The sequence below is a fragment of the Euprymna scolopes genome, chromosome 13 (assembly GCF_053919585.1).
Source record: "Euprymna scolopes isolate OS-2025 chromosome 13, ASM5391958v1, whole genome shotgun sequence".
NCBI classification, from domain to species: domain Eukaryota; kingdom Metazoa; phylum Mollusca; class Cephalopoda; order Sepiida; family Sepiolidae; genus Euprymna; species Euprymna scolopes.
The window spans coordinates 48,727,536-48,752,983 of record NC_136494.1 but is presented as its reverse complement, the minus strand read 5'-3'; the positions used below and the strand labels follow the sequence as shown (position 1 = coordinate 48,752,983).

Below are 25,448 nucleotides of genomic sequence, written 5' to 3'. Positions count from 1 at the left end.
TATGTTTATAGTTGGCATCATGCTGTTCTTTTATTAAAACCATATTTTTTTAAGGGGATGTGTTCATTGGTATATTGGTCCTGATAATACTGAATCTCTCTGGGAGACAATCCAAGAGATCCAACCTTACTGTTCAACAACGCAGCAAGCTACAGAGAGTATGATCATCGAGATATTTGAACCAGTTCTCATTGGACACGTTGGATAGCTTTCCCAATAACAAGGTTACTATTGAAATATTTAGAATTATCTGGTTCTATCGAGATATGATGAATATGTAGGAACCTGTAATTTTTGAGAAACTTGAAGCTGGGGGTGGAGTCTGTCTTTATGAACACAGTTGGATTATTGATGGATCTTTCAAATAGCATCTCGCAATGTTTCTCTTTACTCATCAGGTACAAGATGTGCCTATGTTTGTCTGTCATCTGGGCATTCATTTTGGATCTATTTCCATGCAGGACGGGTAGTGTAATGGAATCTTCAGATTCCTTTTATTTTCACAAGCGAAATTCTAAACACTTCGACACTCACAAGAAGTAGCATGTTTGATACCTGCAATCAGGAGCATCACAACTGGTAAAATCAGCAAGTATATTAACTTTGCCAGCGATATGACAGAAATGATGTCGATCTAAGGTTGGCTGAGAATTGGCCTCAGCAGAGTTTTTTTTATAAGCCTAAACACAGGGCCTCTTTTTAGTGAGAACTATGGGGTGGTGTTCCGACTGGATAAGGTATGGATAAAAATGCTTGATTGCTGCAGCAATTGTTCTCTTCACTTCATACGGTTACCAGGTGGATTTCCCTCCTCTGTTTGCATCCATCAGAGTGCTAATGCCATGTTTTTGACAGATCCATCAGTCACAATCCACAACTGGTCGGCAGGATAGTGTGAATGGTTTTTGAGAAAAAGCATAAACAATTTTATCTATTTTTAAAAATTTTGTCTTTTGGAGAATTATTAAAAAAGAAAAAATTCAAAGTGGACAGAAGTCGTTTTTTATTTATTTATTTTTATATTTTTTTAGTTTCTACAATTCCAATATTGTGCCAAACAACATGCAAATGATATAATTAGTTTTTGTCTTTTGTTCAACAATTTGTGTAAAGTAATGAGCTCACTAAATTACATTAAAATGTTTTTTATACAGGGTGAGTCACGGGAAGCGGATGTTTTTAGAATGGTCCTTGCTTGAATTAAACTTCAATTTGAAGACTGCAATACATGAAAATATCCAAAATATAGAAGAAGAAACTTTAGTGAAAGTGGAGGCTAACTTTAGAAAGTGGTTTCAAATTTGTGCTCATGAAAATGGCCATCATTTGTCAGACATAATTTTTTCGCTTTTAAATATTCCATAACGGCATAGTTTTATGTACATTATAAATTTTTTGTTGAAATATTCGCAATTTTGTTTTCCTTAAAAACATCCGTTTCCCATGACTTACCCTCTATATGGAAACACTCATCTTCTGAATGTATGTGCTTTGACCATCCCACAAACGGTGTTCAAATGAGCCTCAACATAGTAATTTGCTCATACAGCAGAAAATGGCAAATCAGCACAGCTTGTTACCACTCACACCTGACATGTATAATTTCTACAAGCAATACCTTTACTTTTTAAAGAAAAAAAATGTGAAAAAATACTAAAACGAATTGTACACAGAAAAAAATGGTTAAATTGGTGATGGTTAGAAAGTGGGTGATCATCTTGCATTAAATTTCTATAGGAAAATGATCCTCACTATAAAATATTTGATGGAAATTGAAAAGAATTTCTTTTTTAACAGATTCACAGATTCTACTAAATTTGTTAATTTACCATTGTAAAAAAAGTTACTTGTGACTCTTGTTAAAAAAAATATATATATATATAAACTAGCATGGATACCCAGCGTTGCCAGGGTCGACATGAAGTTCGGGTTGGCCACACCTGCTAACTAAGAAGATTGAGCAGTTTTTCATTATTATATGTCAACTCCATCGTTACCCCAACAAAAATTTCAAAAATAAAAGAACAAATGAAAACACGAAAATGTAACCCTCCCTCCCCCGAAAAAAGAAGTATGTGACAAACTCTCTACCAGATATATCAGCAGAAGGGATACGAAGAGAAGTTATTCTCCAGATATTGAGTACTTTTTTTATGACTATATTCCAGTTTAAGCGAATTTTTTTTTTCTTTTTTTTTCTTTATGTTACCTCAGTCTAGAAAGACTTGTCTTTATGGTCGGTTGCAACGAAAACAAACTGTAAATAATTCAGTTTCAAAAATACCAAAGTAGAATTTGTGTTAACCGAATGTTTATGTTATAAAAATGATGAGTTATTGCATTCTTATTGCATTCTTAAAAAAAAAAAAAATTAGTTACGATGCTAAAAATATGTGAAGAAAAAAAACTGGTAAAAAAACGTAAATGAAAGTTTTTTGTTTTAAATAAAGAATCGTAGTTGAGTTGAATTGTTTATTTTAAAATAAAAATTCACTGGACCACAATGTTAATTGCAAAATCACAAATGTTTTTATTTAAACTAATTCCAAAAATAATGCTTGAAAGTTTTTAGTTTTAATATCTGCTGAAAAAGAAAACAACAAAACAAAAAAAAAACGTTCGTGCCTAAGGGAACTAACTCAAACCGATTCATAGAAAAATCGATGTCAGTAAAAATAAATTAAATTAAACATGTTACCAATATAAATCAAATTTAAATAATAAACTTAAATAGAACACTTAAAATAATTCTCTCACTATAAGCAATAACTAATACACCGCTATTTAATAAAGTCGATTACCTTAATGTAATATGCAAATGACATCACCTCTTTAATCTTATATTTTGCAATAATCATAGTATATGTAGGAATGAATAATAAGATAAACTAATGGATTTTTGTATATATTATATATAACAAACAAACAGACCGGAATACAAATTTATATATATAGATATAATTATTTGTAGATTTCATTACATTTTTTCTTTCATACAAAAAATGGTAATGGTTATAAAGTTTTGGTTATTAGTTTACATAGGAAATTGAGAATCCCTTCTCTAAAATTTAAAATATTTGTGAAAAAAATTTGAATTTGACATAATTTTTTTATAAATTGGTAAAAAAGTGAAAACAAGTGGTGGTAAGCACCTCTTCCTTTTAATTTGCAGATAAAAATGAAAGAATTTTGTAAAGAAAACCAAACTGTAGATAATTTTAAAACAATGATCAATATGAATTAAAAGTACATATAGGTGTGTTTTTTGTTTAAATTTTTAGCAAAACATGTGGTCTATATAAACAAAATACATTTTCTTTATCAAAAAAAAAGGTTTCCAACTATCAAAGATCCAAAAATGATTCTCGGTTCTAATAGCTCTCACACTGCCTATCAAGCTCTATCCCCTGTCACATTGCTGTTTTACAAATACTTTAATGAAATGTGCTCCAATAAACTTGCTACAATGGTGCCCCTGCAATGTAAATAACTCCAACCAACCCGGCAGTCAGGAAAATTCCACCCCATCACTCTAGAGATATCCAAATGCCAGAGGACTTTCGACTTTAATAGCTTCTGTCTTCAAACTGCTAGTCTTTGGAATTCTGTCCCTGCCTTTTGTTCTTCTGACTTTATGAACCTGCAGATGAACCTGCTGCACAATTGTTTGGAGTGAAAGTAAGAAAAAACAAAAGAAACACATATCTGAAAATTATGCCTCAATCCCTTGACAGAAATAAAACAAGAACTTTGCATCACACAATGCAAAGTGAATGGAAAAAGATGAATTAATGTTAGATCATGGAAAGAGGATGCTAAATCAGTCAATAGGAAAGGCAGATTTCAAAACTTAAAAGAATCCATTATAATAGGCTACATATGTGTTATACCCGCCTTCCTTGAACAGAGGAATTTACACCGATTAGCACTATAAATTGCACTAATAATTCCAACACCAGTGAGAGAGATGCAACTGCACTTCAACTGCTAGCCGAGTGCCCAGCAGATATACACGCTTTCCTATCTTTGTACATTATTGTTAATACACTTGTTCCTTAACTGAACCTCAACTTGATTGTTCTTATTTTCACTGTTGTTCCATGACAACAGATTGGTGACAAGGAATCGAAAGGACCATCACTGCAGAGAATCACCAAAAATGATTGAAATAAAGATTCGTAAAATCTTTACAGCAGAACATCTTTGTCATTTCAACAGATATTTGGATACGCAAGGATTAACAGCGAATTCTGCAATTGTAATTTGGCGATGGGAAAAAACGTGTTACCAAAATCTATAGCGAAAAACGCGAATGTTGTCAATTATTTAATAATTGAACACACTTACCAAGTGTTTTAGAAAGGGAAAAAGGGTTCATTTTTTCTTCACCAGAAGCCATTTTTCTTACGGTAAGAATTTTCTTCTGCAAAGTTAAATGTCCAAAACCAACTAGCAAATACTATGTAAGTTTATCATTATTTCGATAGCATCTGGGATTTGAAAAAAAAAAACATACTTTACTTTGTCAAGAGAAAAATAATTATTCATGTACGTCATTTGTGCTTAGCAAACACATAAAGAATCAAGTCATTTTTTGCAAAAGGCAAAGAGGGTAAAAAAAAAAAAAAATAAATAAAAATAAAAGTTTCCCATACAAATTTGTCTGTTATTTAAAGCGACGGATTTTATTTTTGCTACGTAAAAACGCATGCAAATAAAAAAAGTGTTAAACAAATGTTATTTTGCTGGATTGTTTCTAGTAAGACTAGAAATATAGCGGTCAACAAATTAAGTTACAAAAGGATTGCTAAACTGTTGTTCTTCAAACAAAAGAATTGGGAAAAAAAACTTGGTTGATTTTTTTTTTTTTTTTTCTTTTTTTTTTACTAAGGAATATTTCTTTAATACAAGCGTAAATTGTAAAATGAATTCATATGATGGATGCAAAATTCAAAGATTCACTGTTGGAATTGTTCCAATTTCAGGCAGAGCAAAATCTCGCGTTGCAAAAGCAGCAAATTCAACAAGTAGAAAGAGAAGAGAGATTTAAACAAGCATTTGAAGAAAAAATGCTTCAACAACAGAAACGCTTCAAGGAAATATTGATGAAAACACAGGAGGAACAAAGGAAAATTCTGGAAGCGACACAGTTAACTAAAGCGGATGATAATCATAACGCATTTTCTCAAACAGCTGTGTGGGCCGCTATTGAAAATTTCAATTATAATCCAGAAGACGATGTCACTTTCGTCCAGTACTATAGCCGATATGAGGATATTTTTATATTGGATTGTGGTACCTGGTCAGACGCAAAAAAAGTTAGGCTTTTGCTAAGGAAATTTGGAACAGCCAAGCATATAAAGTTCGTGAATTTTATTCTCCCAAAAAGACCAGTGAGTTGAGCTTCCAAAAAACAGTTACGCTACTTACAGAACTGTTTTCTGCAAAAACGTCTCTTTTTCATAGGCGATATAAATGTATGAATGTTACTAGAAGAGAGGAAGACGACTACACTACTTATGCAAGTATAGTGCACAAGCATAGCGACGATTTTAAACTGGAGGAATTATCATCAGATAATTTTAAATGTTTAATATTTGTGCAAGGGCTGGTCTTCAATAAAGATGCTGAAATCAGGCGTCGTGTTTTAAATAAACTCGAAAACAAACCGAATTTAAAACTACAAAACTTAGCGGAAGACTGTGAACGGTTTATTGCATTGAAACAAGACAGTCATGACATAGAGGAAAGCAGAGTGTCGCATATTAAAAAGATCCATCAAAAAAAATTCAACTTCAAAGAATAATCAGAGAAAGAAACAGGGAAAAGATCCACCTGGACCATGTTGGAGGTGTGGAAATAAACATTGGTACAATGAGTGTCCCTACAAATTCAAACAATGTGGCAACTGCCATCAGAAAGGGCATAAAGCATCGCATTGTAGAAAAAAATCTGGTAGAAATACATTCATTAAACTTATGAAAATTGAATCTGAGGAACAAAATATCCGGAAATATGTACAGGTCAAAATGTTTAAAAAGAAAGTAAGGCTACAGCTTGATAGTGGGTCTGACATTTCCATTATTAATGTACAGAAATGGCTTGGGAGATCCACTATGATTAAAAACGGCAAGAAGCGTCAGTGGCGAAAATTACCTTCGAAGGAGAATTATTGATGAATATTTTTTTCCAGAACAGGGCTGAAAAAGCAAGAATTTTTTTCATGCGAAACTCAAACAACATCTTTGGAACTGATCTGTTCAAAAAGTTTAGACTATGGGATTTGCCTTTAAGCTCATTTTGCCAAAAGGTTGAGGATTCAAATGTGGAGGCAGAAAAACTTAAGAGGGAGTTAAAAGAGAATTTCCCAGACGTATTTTCAGGCAGTTTGGTAAGGTGTACAAAAGCGGTAGCAAAATTTGACGTAAAAGTAAATGAACAACCAGTGTTCAGAAAGAAAAGAAATGTTCCATACGTCGCTATAGAACAGATAGACGGTGAATTAGAAAGACTCAAAAACATGGGTGCCATCGGAAAAATTGATCACAGTGAGTGGGCTGGACCAATGATTTACATCAAACAGAATAGTAAGGAGATTCGGGTTTACGCCGACTTCGCGACAGGCTTAGACAGTACATTATAAGATCACCATTATCCTCTTCCGAGCCCTGAAAAAATTAGTGCGAAACTGTGGATGGAAATATTTTTCTAAAATCGACCTCAGTAACGCGTACTTACAAGTTCCAGTCGATGAGGAGTGTTCAAAGCTACTATGTATTAATACCCATAAGGGATTTTACGAGTTTAACAGACTTCCTTTTGGGGTCAAAGTCGCCCCTGCGATTTTTCAGCAAATTATGGACATTATGTTAAATGGGTTGGATTTCGCAGTAGAGTACCTGGAGGATGTGTTAATGAAAAGCGCTAGCAGAGAACAACACAAAGCTCATGTAAACCAAGTATTCAAAAGGATCCAGGATTATGGATTTAAAGTAAAACAGGAAAAATGTATATTTTTCATGGAGAAAATAAAATACTTGGGGCAAATCATTGATAAACATGGAAGAAGGTCGGATCCAGATAGATTGTGTGCAATAAAGAATATGCCTGCTCCAGAAAATATTGTGTCTTTGCAAATTACTACAATGTATTTGTCCCAAATAAGCATCAACTAAGGTCGCCTTTAAATGAACTGTTCAGGAAAGACCAAAAATGGGTCTGGATGCAAGAGTGTAAAGAAGCATTTCAGGAAATTTAAGATACGTTAACGTCTGACTTGTTTATGGCACATTATAATCCCAAGCGTGAAATTATAGTTGCAAGCGATGCCAGCTCTTATGGCATAGGAGCATGCATTTTACACAAAATGGATGATGGAAAAATGAAACCCATAGCACATTCATCCCGATCACGTTTGCCAACCGAAAAGAACTACTCACAAATTGAAAAAGAGGCACTAAGCATTATGTTCGCGGTAAAGAAATTTCATCATTTCCTGCACGGTAGGTAATTTCTGTCACAAACAGACCACAGACCATTATTAATGATTTTCGGGTCGAAAAAGAGGCTACCACAACATATGGCAAATAGACTCCAAAAATGGGGTACCATACTTCTGAATTACAATTTTCACATGGAGTATGTACCATCTAAAAAATTGATTCATGCAGACAGGTTATCGAGGTTAATACCTAAGCAGACAGAACCATTGGAGGATATGGTAATGTCAGCCATTCGAGCAGAAGTTGAAGTAAAAAATATGTTATGTGACACAATAAGAGAACTTCCAGTAACGCTTGATGAGATTAAGAGTAAGGCAGAGGTGGACGAATTTATACACACAAAAGAAAGGATCAACAATAATGAACTGGATGAAGAAATTTATTCAATTTGCAATAACGTCCTGTTATATAGCGACATGGTCGTAATTCCTGCAACATTACAGAAAAGAATGCTCAAGAAATTCCATTTAGGACATCCAGGTATATCAAGAATGAAAAGCCTTATGTGCTCTTTCGTTTATTGGCCAAACATGGATAAGGATATAGAAGGAAAAATCAGGGAGTGTAGAGGATGCGCATTAGCTATAAAAGCTCCTCCGACTCATTTCGGATCGTGGGCAAAACCGGACCGACCTTGGTCTAGGATTCATTTAGATTTTGCAGGACCGCTAGATGAGTTCTACTATCTCATTGTTGTAGACAGCCTATCTAAATGGCCGGAAGTATTAAAATGTAAGAATCCCACATCCAAGGTAACTATCAACTTCCTGTATGAACTTTTGCTAGGTTTGCAGTAGTAGACTGTATTGTTACAGACAATGGAACGCAATTTACGTCTACCGAATTTAAACATTTTTGTGAGGATCATCTAATCGAGCATATAACCATTCCTCCATACCACCCAAGAAGTAATGGACAAGCAGAGAAATTTGTCAACATATTCAAGAGAGCTCTGAAAAAAAGCTAGTGGGTCGCCGACGGATAAGTCAAGCCAACAGTTTTGACAAGTCTACAGAGTCACTTTGAATGCAAACATCGAAATGTCAAAGACACCTACTGAGGTTATGTTCAAACGCAAGATTAGATCGATTTTTCACAAGTTGTTACCAAACCAGGATAGGCCAAACCTCAAAAAAACGATAACAAAAACGGTATAAAGTTGGCGAAAGAGTTTTCTACAAGATTCACAAAAATAATAAGACTTTCTGGGAGTCCGGCATTCCTATCTTTGTACATTATTGTTAATACACTTGTTCCTTAACCGAATCTCAACTTGATTGTTCTTATTTTCACTGTTGTTCCACGACACAACAATATGTTTGTATATTTATAGGCTTATAAACTAAAAACAATGTTTATATATATATGCACCCTTGAAGGAGAGAAGTAGAGAATCACTTTTAGTTAAGATGGACGTATAAATGGACATACATAAAAGGATATTAGAATTATAATTTATGAAAAATCTATCAGATTGATAAGAAAGTTCTTGCAGTTTTTAACTTTTAAATTCAGATGAACATATCTCGGCTCAAACAAAAATTTATTGATCGAAATAAGCACCATCAGAATAAGCACACTTTTGCCAACGCAACACAAGTTTATTTATGCCATGAACATAAGAAATCTTGCGTTCTGGTGGTGATGAAGTCGCTGAAGGCGTTTTTAATATCACTTTTTGAAACATTTTTCACACAGAAAGTTGCTTGAAAAAGTGGTAGTCGGTAGGTGACAAGTGTGGACAGTATGGCGGATGGAAAAAAGTTTTGTAGCCCAATTCGTTCAACTTCTGCAGTGTCAGTTTAGCAACATATGGTCAAGCATTGTCGTGAAGGAGAATTAGGCCTTTTTTGTTGGCTAATGTTGGGTGTTGTCAAAGTTTCTGGTGCATTTCATTGATTTGAAATAACAGTAATTTTCTGCCATAATGCCGCTTGCATTTAAAAAAACTGTAATGGATAAGACCAGTTGCAGACCACCAAACTAGACCTCCTTTAGGTGCAACTCTGGTTTCGGAAAGTATTGTGGAGCTTTGCCGGCATTTAATCACTGATTGTCGTAAAGAACCCACTTTTCATTACAAGTGACAACCTGTTAGAGGAACGGGTCGTTCTTGTTGCGTAAAAGAAAGGAAGATGACACTTCATAACAGCATTTCTTTTGGTTATTTATCAAGTTTTTTGTCTTTCCAATCTCTCTCAAGCAATTGGAAATTGTTGTATACGTTATGTCTAATTCAAGCATTTGTGTGTATATTGGCTCCGACTAAGGCTCTTTATTGATCATTGCCAACATCCGATGGCCGACCACTACACTCATTACTTTCAAGATTTGTCTCCATCACAAAATTTCTTCTTTCCATTGTGCAGTGCGATCAGTGATGGATCCTGTGGCCAAAGGCTTCATTGATATTGCAAGCTGTTTCAGTAGCTTTTCGACCTAGCTTCAATTGAAAAATAAGTTGTGCAAATTTGCTTTTTTTCCATCAGGACTGCCAGCAACCACTGTAAAAGAGTAATAAAAAATGCAAGAGAGCTATATGCCCAGTCTGTTAAATCCAAGGTAGCTGATCAGCAGCTTGGTTCCCACGAGTTTTGGCAAATAACAAATAGGATCCTGAACAGAAGCGTGCGTTCTATCCCAACCATTATCAATGGACCAGAGGTCATCTCGTCAGCGTCAGACAAGGCCAAATTATTTGCAAAGAACTTTGCAGCTAATTCTACCCTATGCGACGAAGGCCATCAACTCCCCATATTTCCTCCTATAACACAGAACAAGCTAGGTAACATACAGATATCCGTGTATGAGGTCGCCAAGCTAATCAAGAACGTAGATTCCAATAAAGCAACTGGCCCTGATGGCATCCCAATTATAGTGTTAAAAAAACTTCAACCAGAACTTGCTCCCATACTTACGAAACTATTTAAACGCTGCCTTAAGGAGAAGTGTTTTCCGACTCCCTGGAAGACCTCATCAGTTTGCCCTGTATTTAAGAATTCAGGTGATAAGTCATCTCCCTCTCAGTACAGACCAATAAGTCTCCTGTGTGTTATGAGTAAGTTGCTGGAATCCATATTAAATAGAGAAATAGTCAACCACCTCAGCAGGAATAACCTTCTTAGTGACACACAATATGGTTTCCGCTCTGCAAGATCTACCGCAGATGTGCTGACGGTTATATCCCACAGGATTAGTGAATCTCTTGACAAAGGCTTCCTTTCTAGGGCAATTGCTCTTGACATATCAAAGGCCTTCGACAAGGTATGGCATAATGGTCTACTTCACAAGATTTCCAGCTACGGTATAACTGGAAATGTTTTCTCAATCATTAAATCATTTCTCTCCGATAGGCTCATAAGAGTAGTGGTAGATGGACAAAAATCGGAAGCCAGCAATATAAATGCTGGAGTCCCTCGGGTCAATCCTGGGCCCAACTCTCTTTCTGATCTACATCAATGACCTCCCTAAACACATACTAAAATCATTCGTTGACATCTATGCTGATGACACGACCATCTACGGCAACACATCAAAGGCTGTAAATGACAAAGTTCTCTCTGATTCTCTCTCCTCTGATCTCGAGCGCGTGGTTCAGGGGGGAAGATGTGGCTGGTTACTTTTAATGCATCTAAAACCAAACTCCTATCCTTACATCATCAACGCTCTGATCCCCATCTGCATCAATTGTGATGGATGGCTCTTGTCTGGGTGAGGCCCCATGTTTTGACAAGCTTCTGGGTTTGATCTTTACTCCTGATCTGAAATGGAACACGTACATCAAGTCTGTTGCCAAGGTCGCTGGAAAGATGGTGGGATCCTTCTACCGCTCCAGAAGATATCTCACTACTGATGCAATTCTCTATCTATATAAAAGCCAAGTACGTCCAAGGATGGAATACTGCTGCCATATCTGGGCAGGAGCTGCTAAAAACAGCCTATCCTGCCTTGACAGAGTACAAAATAGACTTCGTGGCTTAGTGGGGGATGCCCTTTTCTCTACCCTGCAACCTCTCTCCCACAGAAGAGACGTTGCGAGCCTATCCTTGTTTTATCATTATTTCCATGGCAGGTGCTCATCTGAACTCCAATCTCTGATCCCCCCTCGCCAATCTTTCACGATAAACACCCGCCTAGCTGAATCCACTCTGAAAACTTTCCCCCACTCTATATCTGGGCCTAAATCAAAACGCGGATTCCATGAACAAAGCTTCTTTCTTAGAACTGCATGCCTGTGGAACTCTGTTCCGTCTGCCTGTTTCCCACCGGACTACAACTTGGATGTCTTCAAGTCCAATGTTAACAAATTCCTAATGAACTGCCCCCTTAAGTAGACACTTCATCAAATCTCCACACTAACGTAATGTACTTGCAATAACCCTTATCCCTGAGTGGCTTCCGGGCCTTGATAAGTGGTGATCACTGTGTAAAAAAAAAAAAAAGACAATTATTTTAAAGCGATTGTAATTTAAACGATTAGATAGATAAAAAAAAAAAAATGCTCTGTAGAATGATATATAAAGTAAAGGTATTATAACGAAAACTTATTTGAAATAAAAATTAAAAATTTAGCAAGAACTTTCATGTCCACCTAACAGTACCTGAGGTAATCAGCTATAAGGTTAACCACATGACTCTTTCCAGTTTCAAAGAGATGGTGAAAGAGGGAGTAACTAATAATTAATTTTTTAATACTTTAAAACTGTCTGCTACTGCTGCAAACAGGTTATAGAAAATGCGAGTCCTTTATCCAATCATTTAAAGCCTGAGTAAAGTTTGGTTTTTGCAAGTTTTTGAGAATAACAAGCATGGTACTGAACAGATGTAAGACTTCTATAATAACTATTATTAATGGTCCTGAGATTAGGATTTTCTTAGTATCTGATAAAGCCAACCCTTTTGCAAAAAATTTTTCTATAAATTCCACACTTTGTTATGAGGACCACCAACTTCCTGATTTAATTTTTTTTTTTTTTTTTAACTTAAATTCAACTAAAACAAGGCACACTGTCACTGAGACGTTCTAGAGGTCAGTGTGAATTGGGAGCCAGATTTATAGTGGCATCCTTATTCACATTATATTTAAACTTGTGCATGTTGGTACAGTCAGGAAACAGAAAGCAGATAGGGAATTTCTAAGACAGGTAGTTTGAAGAAAGAAGCTATTATAGTAGAAAAAAATCTAGCATCGTGGGACTTCTACAGTGAAAGAGGTGTAATTTTGCTGCTTGTCATTTTGATCGGAGGGTTATGTTGAAAGAGCACAATTGCAACAAGTTTGTTGGAGTAAAACAAGCACAGGGATTCAAGATTGTGGCGATGAGACAGGGGCTGGAGTTTGGTAGAAAATGTGATTTATTAGCTTATATACTTTTTTGGCTCCCTGTTCAAGAGGGACAGACTAATTGTTGGTACATTAGCCTAAATATGGCAAAAATATTCGATTCATGGAAAAATGGTGGTTTTGTAGGGATCTAGGATACTAGCAGGTAAAAACTGTTTATTAGCCTATAACTTAGTGATATATACATATAATTAGCCTATAACTTAGTGATATATACATATCATTAGCCTATAACTTAGTGATATATACATAGCATTAGCCTATAACTTAGTGATATATACATATCATTAGCCTATAACTTAGTGATATATACATATCATTAGCCTATAACTTAGTGATATATACATATCATTAGCCTATAACTTAGTGATATATACATATCATTAGCCTATAACTTAGTGATATATACATATCATTAGTCTATAACTTAGTGATATATACATATCATTAGCCTATAAATTAGTGATATATACATATAATTAGCCTATAACTTAGTGATATATACATATATCTGTATTATTTAGATTCTTGTTCTCATCTTGAGTGTTATTCTCACAATATTTTAGTCACTGACCTTATCAAACTCAAAAAAATTTTATTGTCAGTAACCTTGATGTCTGCAAGGCCATTGATCCTGACAGCATTCCAGTTATTGTACTTAAGAATCTGCTACTGGAACTTGGTCTTATGCTTACAAAATTATATAATCATTACTTAAAATAAAAATGCAAAATTTCTTCATCTATATTGAGCACTTTGTTGGTCTGCTCAGTATTTAAAAATATTTGTGATCAGTCTTTTGCATATACATATCAGTAGAAATCAATCAGTCTTCTATAAATTGTGATAAATCAAGAAATTGTCAATCACTTCCACAAAAGTAATCTACTTCCTGACAAGTAGTATGGATTCCATACTGTAGGGTCAACTACTGATGTAATAACTTAAATATTGAACAAGCCAAGAACTATATGGTCTCCCGACTGATGTCTTTCTCATGTTTTTGTTGTGGTACTGGAAAGAGTCATGTGGTTAACCTTATAGCTGATTACCTCAGGTAAATACTTTTTCATCCAGCTGTTCTTTTTGCAGCTTCCACTGGTACTGTAGTTAGTAAAATAAACGGCACCACACTTCACACGGCTTTTCATCTTTCTAGTTTTTAATGGCAGATCAAGAAATACCCTTTCTGATAAAAATCTAAATGACCTACATTGTACAAAGTACAAAAATTTGAAAGTTCTTATCAATGATGAAATCTTCATGACTGCCTATTTAAACTCCTAAGTCTAACATTCACAGGTAACAAACATGAATTGGAATAAATACATAGTCAATTCAGATTGTAAAACAAATTCGAATTGATATGTTCTTATTTACTTGCCCCTCCCAACGGGGGTATAGTTAGATAAAGGTCAGATCTTCATGTGTAGAAGGGACTTAAAAAAAAAATGAACTGCCTGGTTACTAGTTTGTAACCTTATATTGTATAGCATTACAAGCGTTGTATAGCATTAAAAGCGTAAAAAACAACAAAATGTACGAAGTACATGCGTTTCTGTTATCATGCTATTTATAACTTCTTACTTGTACTTAAGGTAGAATTGTGTTTTTTAGTGGTGAAAAAAAAATATATATATAACAAATAAAAGGTACTTGTGCACTTATTCTACCATGCTGCAATAATAACGTTATTATTTAGAAACCCATTCTTAACATGGGGAAGGAAGTGTCTATTCTGTACTTTCACCTAACAGTTAAATAAAATATATCGTGAAACTTGAATTTATTTTTAACTCATTGTCAAGACCATTTTTTTAATCTGTAAAACAAGCCTGTTTTTTTTTTTTACTGAGGATACCCAAATAATAATAATAATTAGGCGGTTCAATAAAGGATTTCATTGTGATGCCTTTTGTAAATTTTTACCTTGTTTTCACCTTAACATTTTTCTTTAAAATGATTACCTTTTAAGGTAATAGCTTGAAAAATAAATAAATGGTGGCGAAATTACCGAAATTCTTGAAATGTTGAGATCCGTAATTTAGTCCACTTTTTCTAAAGAAAAATGTTCACGGAAAAGCATAAATTTTGACAATAAAATTTTTGTAACTTTTGTATAATTTTGTATAATTTTTGTATACTTTTGTAAAGTTATTTTATCAACTTGCATGAAAAGAATTATGTAAACGATGCTTTAAACCGTTTGAATTATGCAAATACCATCAGTAGTTACTAAAAGAATTATGTAAACGATGCTTTAAACCGTTTGAATTATGCAAATACCATCAGTAGTTACTGCATCGTTTACATAATTCTTTTCATACTGATGGTATTTGCATAATTCAAACGGTTTAAAGCATCGTTTACATAATTCTTTTCATGCAAGTTGATAAAATAACAATTATCTAAAGAGAAAAAAATCAACTTGTAATGCTAATTGTGAACAAATTTCATATATTAAAGTTCAATCTATGAATATATAATTGATATTTGTAAAATCGAGTCTACAAGAGTTACTTCCTTTGAACTTTTTTCTATACAATGGAAGGAGACGTCAATCACTATACAATTTACTTAAATATTTTCTTTGCAGACTTGTTCCAAAACCCATCACCACATGTGCATCCTAATTTAAATAAACTATCAATAAAAATTAATAAAAATAAAAGGTAAATGTGTAACCATGAAAAAATATAGAAATGTTCAAATGCCTTTAAAGTTATCATCAATCCTCTTTGAGCGTTTTAAGGTCTGCATCCAACACTATGCCAATTATGGATCTTGTACCAAAGAAAGCGGGGGGGGGGTACCTGGTGTTGCCCGGGGTGTTTGGAGGTGTGTGTGCTCGGGCAGGGGGTGTTAATCAAAACATAAAAATAAGCGAAGTAAATATTTTAAAACTTTAAAAAATCGAAGAAAAAAAAAACACAAAAAAAACTAACAATGCAAACGAACAATGTTAAATGTAAAAATCAGAAAAACAAAAAAATGAAAACGCAAAAAAGAAAACAGAAAAACGAACGTTAAAACTTCTCCAAAAAATTCGGGAAAAAAAAAAAAAAAAAAAAAACGTGAAAAATGGCTTAAATAATCCTGGGGGGGTACCCGACGTTGCCCGGGTGTTTGGAGGTGTGTGTGCTCAGACGGGGGAGGGGGGTTAATCAAAACATAAGAATAAGTGAAGTAAAAAAAACTAACGTAAGGCAAACAAACGATGGTAAATGTAAAAATGGGAAAAACAAAAAAAGAAAACGTGAAACAGAAAAACGAACGTTAAAAAATCTAAAAAATAAACAAAAAAAAACACATGAAAATGGCTTAAATAACCCTGCTTCAATATTAAAATTTAAAAAATCGAAAAGACATCTCACACCATGATTCGAATCTGAAACCTTTAGATAATGACGCAGCGCTCTAAGCAACTGAGCTAAGACAACGTCCATGAAATTAGGCCGTTCTTTTAAATCTTTAAACTAAATCAGGTTCCGACGTTATTTGCGTATGCGTAGAACTGAACTCGTCATGAGAGGACGGTGTTTGTTGCCCCCCCCCCGTAGAAAACTGCTGATTTCAGGGTGAAGAAATTTTTTGATATTTGTCGAGCGAAGGTTGGAAGTTTAAAATGATACTGATCTGGCAAAAATCCATGACCCGTGTCGAAAGTTTTTGTGAGACATACAAACACACATACATACAGACATACAAGTAAACATACATACACACATTTTCGCTTATATATATATAGATAACTAGCATTGTAATTAAGAAAAAGATATATATATAATCAACTCCTAAAATTGTTTAGCATTAATTCCAGAAAGATCATCAGTAAATCTAATCAATTGAATGCCTGCGAGAATAGGGCAGGTCGATTTTGGAACCCCGGCTAGGCAATGGTGATGATAGTTGGAGTTTAACACAAAAAAGACCTACACGAAATATTTTTCTCAAAATCGTTATCTTTGCTTGAGGAAATGACTTTAAAAGTTGAAAAATTAAAGCGATTGAAAGTTTTTCGGTGAATTGTTAAGAACGTCCCGTCATCAAAACAATCTGTACTGTTAAGAAAATGGAATCATTATTTAGAATATATTTTAAACTACAATTTTAAATAAAATGAGTGAGGATAATGAATTAATAAAATAAATATTAAGTGTAAAGGCAAAATTATGTTTTTTTTAAATAATAACGACCAAAGTTCGCTTTTTTCATTTCAGGAACTTTTTTTGGGTGGAAACATTTTAGATTTCACCGTCACGAAACACGCTCGTTATTGATATTGAAAATTAACGTTTGTTTATTATTTAATTTGAAGACATTACGATTTAGGCTTAATTATTTCGAAAGGAAAAACGAAAAAGACTTTTTTAAAATATATATTATTATATTTCAAGTGTCTGCAGTGAATTTAAACATATTCGTTTTATCTTTTTCAATTTGTTTTTCTATTAGGTTAGTGCAAAAATAATGGCATTTTTTGAACGTTTAAACGAACGTCAAAAACATTTTTGCACCAACCTAATATTTCACATCAAATTCTATTTGAATTTTTATTAAAATATAATATTACTCCAGTTTTATATTAAAACAAAACAAAAAAAAATAGTCCATACAATTTTATTCTGCACATTCTTTATGAAACATAACCATGTAAATTTTCAAGTTTTTCTACTTAATAAAAAATACTTTGCAGAAAATTAGTGTCAAATTTTAATTTCTTTTATTTTTAGGGAATAATTGTTTTTAAGCAGTGTTTTTCTTCTAAAATTATAGTTTTAAAATCAAATAACCTACAAAGATTAATACGAGTAAATAAGGAAACTCCTTTAAAGGTTTTTCGTTATTTGTGCATCTATGTTATTGTGCTAAAATAAATTTATTTAGAAAGCCATTCTTAATATGGGAAGGAGGTTGCATTGTAACTATTATGTACTTTCACCTAAAAATTTAATAAACAGAAATTTCATAAAAATTAAATTTCATTTGAAAATACTATTAAAAATAGCATAGTAACATAGATGGACAAGCACTGTTTTTTTCAAACTCTAAACACTAAACGTGCGTTTAAAATGGCACAGCTACATCAAGAATGAATCTATTTATGGATAAATTCATGTTATTGAAGGAGCAGCTAAAATCTGCTAAAAATGTTTAAACTAAACACTACTATGCATCTGATTTGGTTTGATCCTCTCTCTTCAATACATCTAATTCAACTCTACAAAGCTTTTCATTATTTCTTATAACTAGCGCTTATTTTTTACGTATGAAACTGGAAGATAGCCTAATACAGTTTCCTCCAGTTATAATCCATTTATTTATTTTACTTTTCAGATTAGAATGTCAGTAAAAGCATGACGTTCAGTTTTAACCCGTAGTTCACAAAATTTGCTGGTCCACCTTGTCATTTGGATGAAACAGCACCCCCAACTTCATGACAAGCCGTCCAGTTTATTTATTTCCTCGACTTAAAAAATAGTAAGATTTCTAAGTTAATTGCCAAGTAAATAATTAGTATTCAGCAAGCAGTCAATCCACAATTGCCCTTGTTAAGGTAACATTATATAGGACAGAAGGTCAATATATTTTGCTATAAGAGGGCCAAACAGATTGACAGGAAATCTCTTGCAGCAATCAAAGTGAAAAAATGAAGGAACAGCTAGACAGACTGTTTGATATATCTTCTTGTAGCTGTAAACTTTCTGTCTTGAGATGTGATGACTTTGCAGGTGATGAAGTGCAGGACTGAAAATTGTCAAACAAGGCACAGTCTGCACTTGTCCTCCTAACAAGGAGGTAAAATTAATTCTATAGATTCACCTGCAATTATGTTCCTTTTTTGTGGAAAATAAAATAATATATTGGTATTTATTATGTAATCTAGCTCTATTATTAAACATGCAAATTTTCCAATTTTCAGGTTCCACTAAAAGAACTGCCATTTACAGCAATTTTTTAATTAATTGATGGAACAACAAAAAGCCTAACAATATTTACTAGTCCTTTGGTGAAACTTTGTATCAATAATTATCAAGATTTGCCTCAAGTAGAATTCTAAAAAATTAGTGTCCCTCCCGATCATCATTATCTGACAGAAGAAGAAACAAATAATTTAAATGTGAAGTCCAGAGGCTACTTTTTGAGTATGCTGTTGGCATTTTTTGTGGAGAAGTTAACTTAGAAAATTGGGCCCTTGAATCAAGGAAGATGGCTAACATAAGCCACAAGATTAATGTCTTTATGGACTAGAGTTGTCTATCCTCAAACACTATGATAAATTAAACATTTTGGTCAAATTTATCATCCAAGTGTATGCAGTTAGTTGGTTTGAGATCAAAACCAACAATATTTTTTTTAACCAACAATATTTTAATATGATTCAGAGAACAAAACAGTTAACTGAAATCCAAATTACTGTTTTTAACTGGTGAAAATATAGTGCTTTTGCACTACTTCCGGAAAATATAATATCGATGATAAACTCAGATGAATTGAATGTGAGAGAAGAGGGCATTCAAACGATTTTGTCCATTAGGTAAATAAATATTTATCCATTAAATTTTATTAGTTTTCTTAATTTACCCAAACAATAGTTAGTTTTACATCACAAAAATATAAAAAATAAGTGTTTTCAAATAATTGTTTTTTTGGAGGGGGGGGGGCGTGTTGTTTTTTCCAGAAATAGTGAACAACTCATAAAAAAAAAAAAAAAATGAAAAAGATTACTGCTATTAATTTTGCAGCCACACACTGGTCAAATTTGATTGATTTTTTTTCTCAAAAAGTTGTATATGGGCAAGAAGCAAGACGTAGACACATTATTACAAAGTCATCGTGCCAGCAAATTAGACCTTCATTTTCCTCAAAAGGAAATTATACAGAACAATTTAGTTCTATAATAAGTATATATTATTGCCTCTAATAAAAAATGAAATACATGGTTCTGTAACTTGTATCAAGTTGTTATATAGTGTAATACATCTCCACATATCTTTTTGAATTGTGAAATTTAAGACTTAGTTGCTAATTAGCTTTTTTACAATTTTTGTTTAATCAATGCAGTAGAAGTTTAGATATTTTGCTAGTTGTGATTCATAATTAAAATTATAATTCATGTATTTATTTTTCTTTCAGTTCATTTCATATAAATATATCAATTTTAATTGGATTTTTTATAAAAATAGTGAAATTTCAAAGTCAGTGTTGTGAAAAGTGCAATGAAAATGAAGGATTTTTCAGCATTTTTCTACACGATTTTTAAAATTAAATGCTCAATTTTCTGTTCAAGATGGGAATCTAATTTTTGGTATATGCTCTTATCACATCAAATCCCAACTATCATCACCAGTGCCATGTTGATGTTTCTGAAAAAAGTTGCAAATCGACCTGTCCTACTGCGACAAGACTTGTCTAACAGTGACTTCAAGATTTGCTTGGTTTGAAGTGAAAATTATTTCTTTGTAGTCATCAAAAAAAAATTATTGATAAGCCTCTCACCACCACCACGACCACCATAATATTCTGAACTTAAAAAAGAAACAAAAATGGCCTCATCTTCATATATATATATGTAGCCTTTACATAACATAATGCACAGCAAAATAGTTTTGAGATAATTCATATTTATGTAATATTAAAATAGTTGTTGAAAATCATTGCTTGAATTAGGGTTTGTAGTTTTTGTATATTTATGAATTTAAACAAGTGACCAACTTTTAATCGTTAGAACGTGAAAGAGATTTAATACCTGAAATAAAAAAGAATTTAAAAAATAAACGTTTCCTTACCATACTCTGGGTCTAAATGTACAAACAAAAATTGTAAACTTATATCAAGTCATAAATTTTGTTCATTTTAACGAATTAAGAAAAATAGTTTGAATTAAAAATAACAGAAGACTAAAAATTAATTAGGTTAAAGTATTTCGATTTTTAAGATATTAAAAATTAGTAAAAATCAAACTTAAACATTTTTTAAAATCAATTTTTTTTTTTTAAAATATTAAAATAAATATCTGAAATTATTTCCAAGAAAATTTAGTTTTAATATAAAAATTAGATAATGTGTTAGCTATCAAATATAATTAGACATTTTATAGGCATTTTTTCTTCTCTTATATTGATTCTACAGCTAGAATGGTTCATGGACTACCAAACAGTAGATAAAATGCTGATAGAAAAAGACTGGAAAATAAAAATAAGAAAGAAAAGTAGATAATATTTAAAATAAAAAAAAGACTGGAAAATCTTACAAAAAACTACTGGAAAATATTTTTTAAAAAAAGACTGGATAATAAAAAAAAAAAAGACCGGATAATATAAAAACAACAAAAAAAAAGACTGGATAATATAAAAAAGGAAAAAACTGGATAATAATAAAAAAAAAAAAAAAAGACCGGATAATATAAAAACAACAAAAAAAAGACTGGATAATATAAAAAAAAAAAAAAAAGGAAAAAACTGGATAATATAAAAAAAAAAAAGGAAAAAACTGGGTAATATAAAAAAAATGATAAAGAATAGTTACAAAAAGAAATCATTGAACTTGTTTCAGTGCAATTCCAATCGTCAGTAGAAAGGTCCATCCAATTTCAAAATGTAGATTTTAATCACATAGAAATTCTTTTACAATCTGTATGTGGATTATATATACAGGAAGAATTCCAACTGGAGAGAATTTCTTTCATACATAAAAACTAAATAGATTTTTTTTTTTAACTGTAGTGAAGAAAAGATATGTAACAAAGGATAGAAAAATAATAAGATGACCACAATATATATATATATATATCTCATACAATTTTCTAAAAATGAAATATGTCAACAGTAATAATAACAATTTTAATTAGAATCTCAACATAGAAAATTGCAAAATTGAAAAAGCATTGTACGTTAATGATGTAGACAAAATGAGACCCTAAAATTTATGTCTCTAAAATGTTCACTTTAATTAGTTACTGGGATTTATAGCTTAATGAATAAAAGTGTTGGTTTATTTGTCAGTTCAATATTTTTTAATGAAACTAAAGAAGAAGAAATTTACTGCAACAACGTCTTAGAAATGTATTGTGTGTAATGAGAACAAGTACTGACTCCAGTATGTGATCAAAAATACAAACGCTATTCAAAGGAGGTGAACGAATGCAGAAGACAAAATCATATGAATGACCGCAATGAAATTAAGTGTGAAACATACAAACAAGAAATTAAAACAAATGGTAGAAAAAATAAATAGTTTATTTAAAACTATGAAAAATTTGCTTGCTAAGAAATGGTGGAACTGAAAAGCTATAAACTTTTTTTTTCTTTTTAATCACCTGCCAATTTTGTTTTACTTTGAAATGAATTCAATTTTTTAATGACCTGCCAATTTTGTTTTACTTTGAAATGAATTCACTTGAAAATAATTGTTGATGTTATTTAAAAAGAAAAAGTAAATCCCATAAATTGTCTTGACTAATTCCAAATTTATGTAGTTTGATCAACCTAGCTTAATGAAAATGGATAGAAAATCAACAATGTACTTTTAGATTAGGATATAAATGCATTTAAGCAAACAATCTATATAATTATAAAACTCAAATGAACTTGTAACAATGTATGTAACCCACTTTCCGGTTTACAACATCCGACTCCAATCAACCCCCAATATTTCCTCCTGTATCAGAAAACACGCTATGTGATATACGTATATCTGTACGTGATGTTGCCAAGCTAATCAAAAACCTTGATTCGAGTAAAGCAACTGGCCCTGATGGTATTCCAATTATAGTACTCAAAAAACTTCAACCTGAATTAGCGCCCATACTTACAAAACTGTTTAAACGTTGTCTTAAGGAGAATAGTTTCCCATCTCCCTGGAAAACCTCATCAGTATGCCCTGTATTTAAGAATTCAGGTGATCGCTCATCCCCCTCTCAGTACAGGCCAATAAGTCTCCTGTGCGTCATGAGTAAGTTGCTAGAATCTGTGTTAAATACAGAAGTAATCAAACATCTCAACAAAAATAACCTTCTTAGTGACACTCAATATGGTTTCCGTTCTGCTAGATCTACAGCAGATGTCATTACAGTTATATCGCATAGGATTAGCAAATCTCTCGACGGTGGCAATCTTTCTAGAGCAATTGCTCTTGACATATCTAAAGCCTTTGATAGGGTATGGCATAAAGGTTTACTTCATAAGATCGCTAGCTATGGTATAGCTGGAAAAGTCTTCTCAATTATTAAATCATTTCTTTCTGATAGGTTCATAAGAGTAGTAGTTGAGGGGCAAAAATCAGAAGCTCACAGTATTAATGCCGGTGTCCCTCAGGGATCCATCCTGGGCCCAACTCTTTTCCTGATCTACATTAATGATCTTCCAAATCATATCCTTACATCATTTGTAGACATTTATGCTGACGACACTACCATTTATGGTACCACATCTAAGACAGTAAACGACCAAGTTCTCTCCAATTCTCTCTCCTCTGATCTTGAGCACGTAGTACAATGGGGAAAGGAGTGGCTGGTTACTTTTAATGCATCTAAAACCAAGCTTCTCTCTTTACATCATCAACATTCTAATCCACATTTGTCATCAATTGAAATGAATGGCTCTCGTCTTCAGGAGGCCTCAAGTTTTGACAAGCTTCTGGGCTTGACCATTACTCCTGATCTTAAATGGAACACGTATATCAAATCTGTTGCCAAGGCCGCTGGAAAAATGGTGGGATCTTTCTATCGATCCAGTAGATATCTCACTGCTGATGCTATTCTCTACCTATATAAGAGCCAGGTACGTCCAAGGATGGAATACTGTTGCCACATCTGGGCAGGAGCTGCTAGAAAGGACTTGTCCTGCCTTGATAGAGTTCAAAATAGACTTCGTAGCCTCGTAGGAGATGTCCTTTTCTCCTCCTTGCAACCTCTATCTCACAGAAGAGATGTTGCGAGTTTGTCTCTGATGTATCGTTATTTTCATGGAAAGTGTTCAACTGAGCTTCAATCTTTGGTCCCCCCTCGCCAAACTTTCACAAGAAACACTCGTCTAGCTGTAAACACTATCAATAATTTCCCCCACTCTTTATCTGTGGCTAAACCTAAACGTAGATTCCATGAACAAAGCTTCTTTCTTAGAACTGCACGCCTGTGGAATTGTCTTCCGTTTTCCTACTTTCCGACTGACTACAATATGGTTGTGTTCAAGTCTAAAGTAAATAAGTTCTTGATGAGCCGTTCCATATAAGTTATTAAATTTACCAAATTTTCATTACTAATGATTACTATATTGACCAATTTCTACTGTACACTCTTTAACCCTTATCCTTGAGTGGCCTCTGGGCCTTGATAATGTAGTGATGCCTTTGTAAAAAAAAAAAAAAAAAAAAAAAAAAAAAAACATTCACTGCAAAAACTCACCTAGCTACAACAAGAACAAAAAACTTTTCTTTCTCCCTTTCTCTTTACTAAAAACAAAATGGAACTTCCATGAACAATGTTTCTTTCCTAGAACATCCCATCTGCAGAACAAAGTAATCTGCTATTGCTTCTTAACCAACTACAATACTTGTTGAGCTGTCTTCATAGACATTCAAGTCTTAAATAATCTTCTGACCATTCCATCCACTGGTTTCGACTTTTTTGTCATAGTAATCATTGTCTAATTGACAATCTCTTTCAACTCTTGAGCCTTAATAAAAGGAGACTGATTAGTAAAAAATAAATAATAAATTTCCACTATGGAAACAAACTCTTGGAGATAAAGTAAAATAATATTAAAAAAAAAAAAAAGAAGATTTTCAAAGTAAGAGATTTCAGTTACCCGAACATTCTCATCTTTTAATGACCTTTGGATCAGACAGATAAGCAATAGTGATCTCCATTTTAAAATTTGAAGGTGATCTCTATTTTAAAAAACAATTTAAAAAGAAAGGTTCACTTGAGTAGTTAAGAATAAGGTATTCTCTTTTAAAAAATATTCATGATCATTCTGTTATTGTCATCATTATTATTATTATTATTATTATTTATCAGTGATGGCGGCTTCCTGTCACGTGGTCCATCTAGCCGAACAGCAGGCAGCTATTCAGCTGAACAAGAAAATGTACCAGAATCTTTGTACGACCTTCCTGCCTATAATGATGGTTATATGGTGAGTAGATTATCTTTTATGACTCTCTATTGTTTTCCTCCTACAACAAGCATTGAAAACACCAAAAGATGGTTCTACCCCTTTCTCTTATTCAGCATTTTGCATTTATCTCTTTTAAATCCTCTCATTGAAGGCAATTGACTTGATTTATGCTTATTTTTATTGTAAAAAAAAAGAAGATTCTTATTCACATGTTTTACTGCTATCCTCATTATAGTTGTTGCTACAATCAGTTTTAACTGTTTGACTCTCCTGACTTTTTCAGATACCATTTGTCATAGTTAGTAAAAGAAAGTCATTTACTTCTGTAGAATAAAATTGAAATAATATAAAGAACAACACTGAAAGAATAGGAAAATAAAAGAATCAATTTATGAACTAGAGTACATAAATTTAAGTAGGACAAGTATTGAGATAAAAATACAGGAACCAATAATTAAGAAAGGGCAGATAACCTCACAGTTA

The 25,448-nt window shown here is 32.9% G+C and overlaps 1 protein-coding gene across 9 annotated transcripts in view; it reads left to right on the top strand.

The window, feature by feature from the left end:
- LOC145292010 (tyrosine-protein phosphatase non-receptor type 4-like) overlaps nt 1-25,448 on the top strand; it is a 973,203-nt gene that overhangs the window by 632,561 nt on the left and 315,194 nt on the right. For all 9 annotated transcript variants that reach the window (XR_013869534.1, XM_080138005.1, XM_080138003.1 and 6 more), the window contains one exon: nt 24,866-24,983. Coding sequence is in view for 8 of the 9 variants with exons in the window: in XM_080138005.1 (XP_079994131.1) it covers nt 24,866-24,983 (118 nt within the window). In the remaining variant the exon portion in view is untranslated. The remainder of the gene's footprint in view (nt 1-24,865; nt 24,984-25,448) is intronic.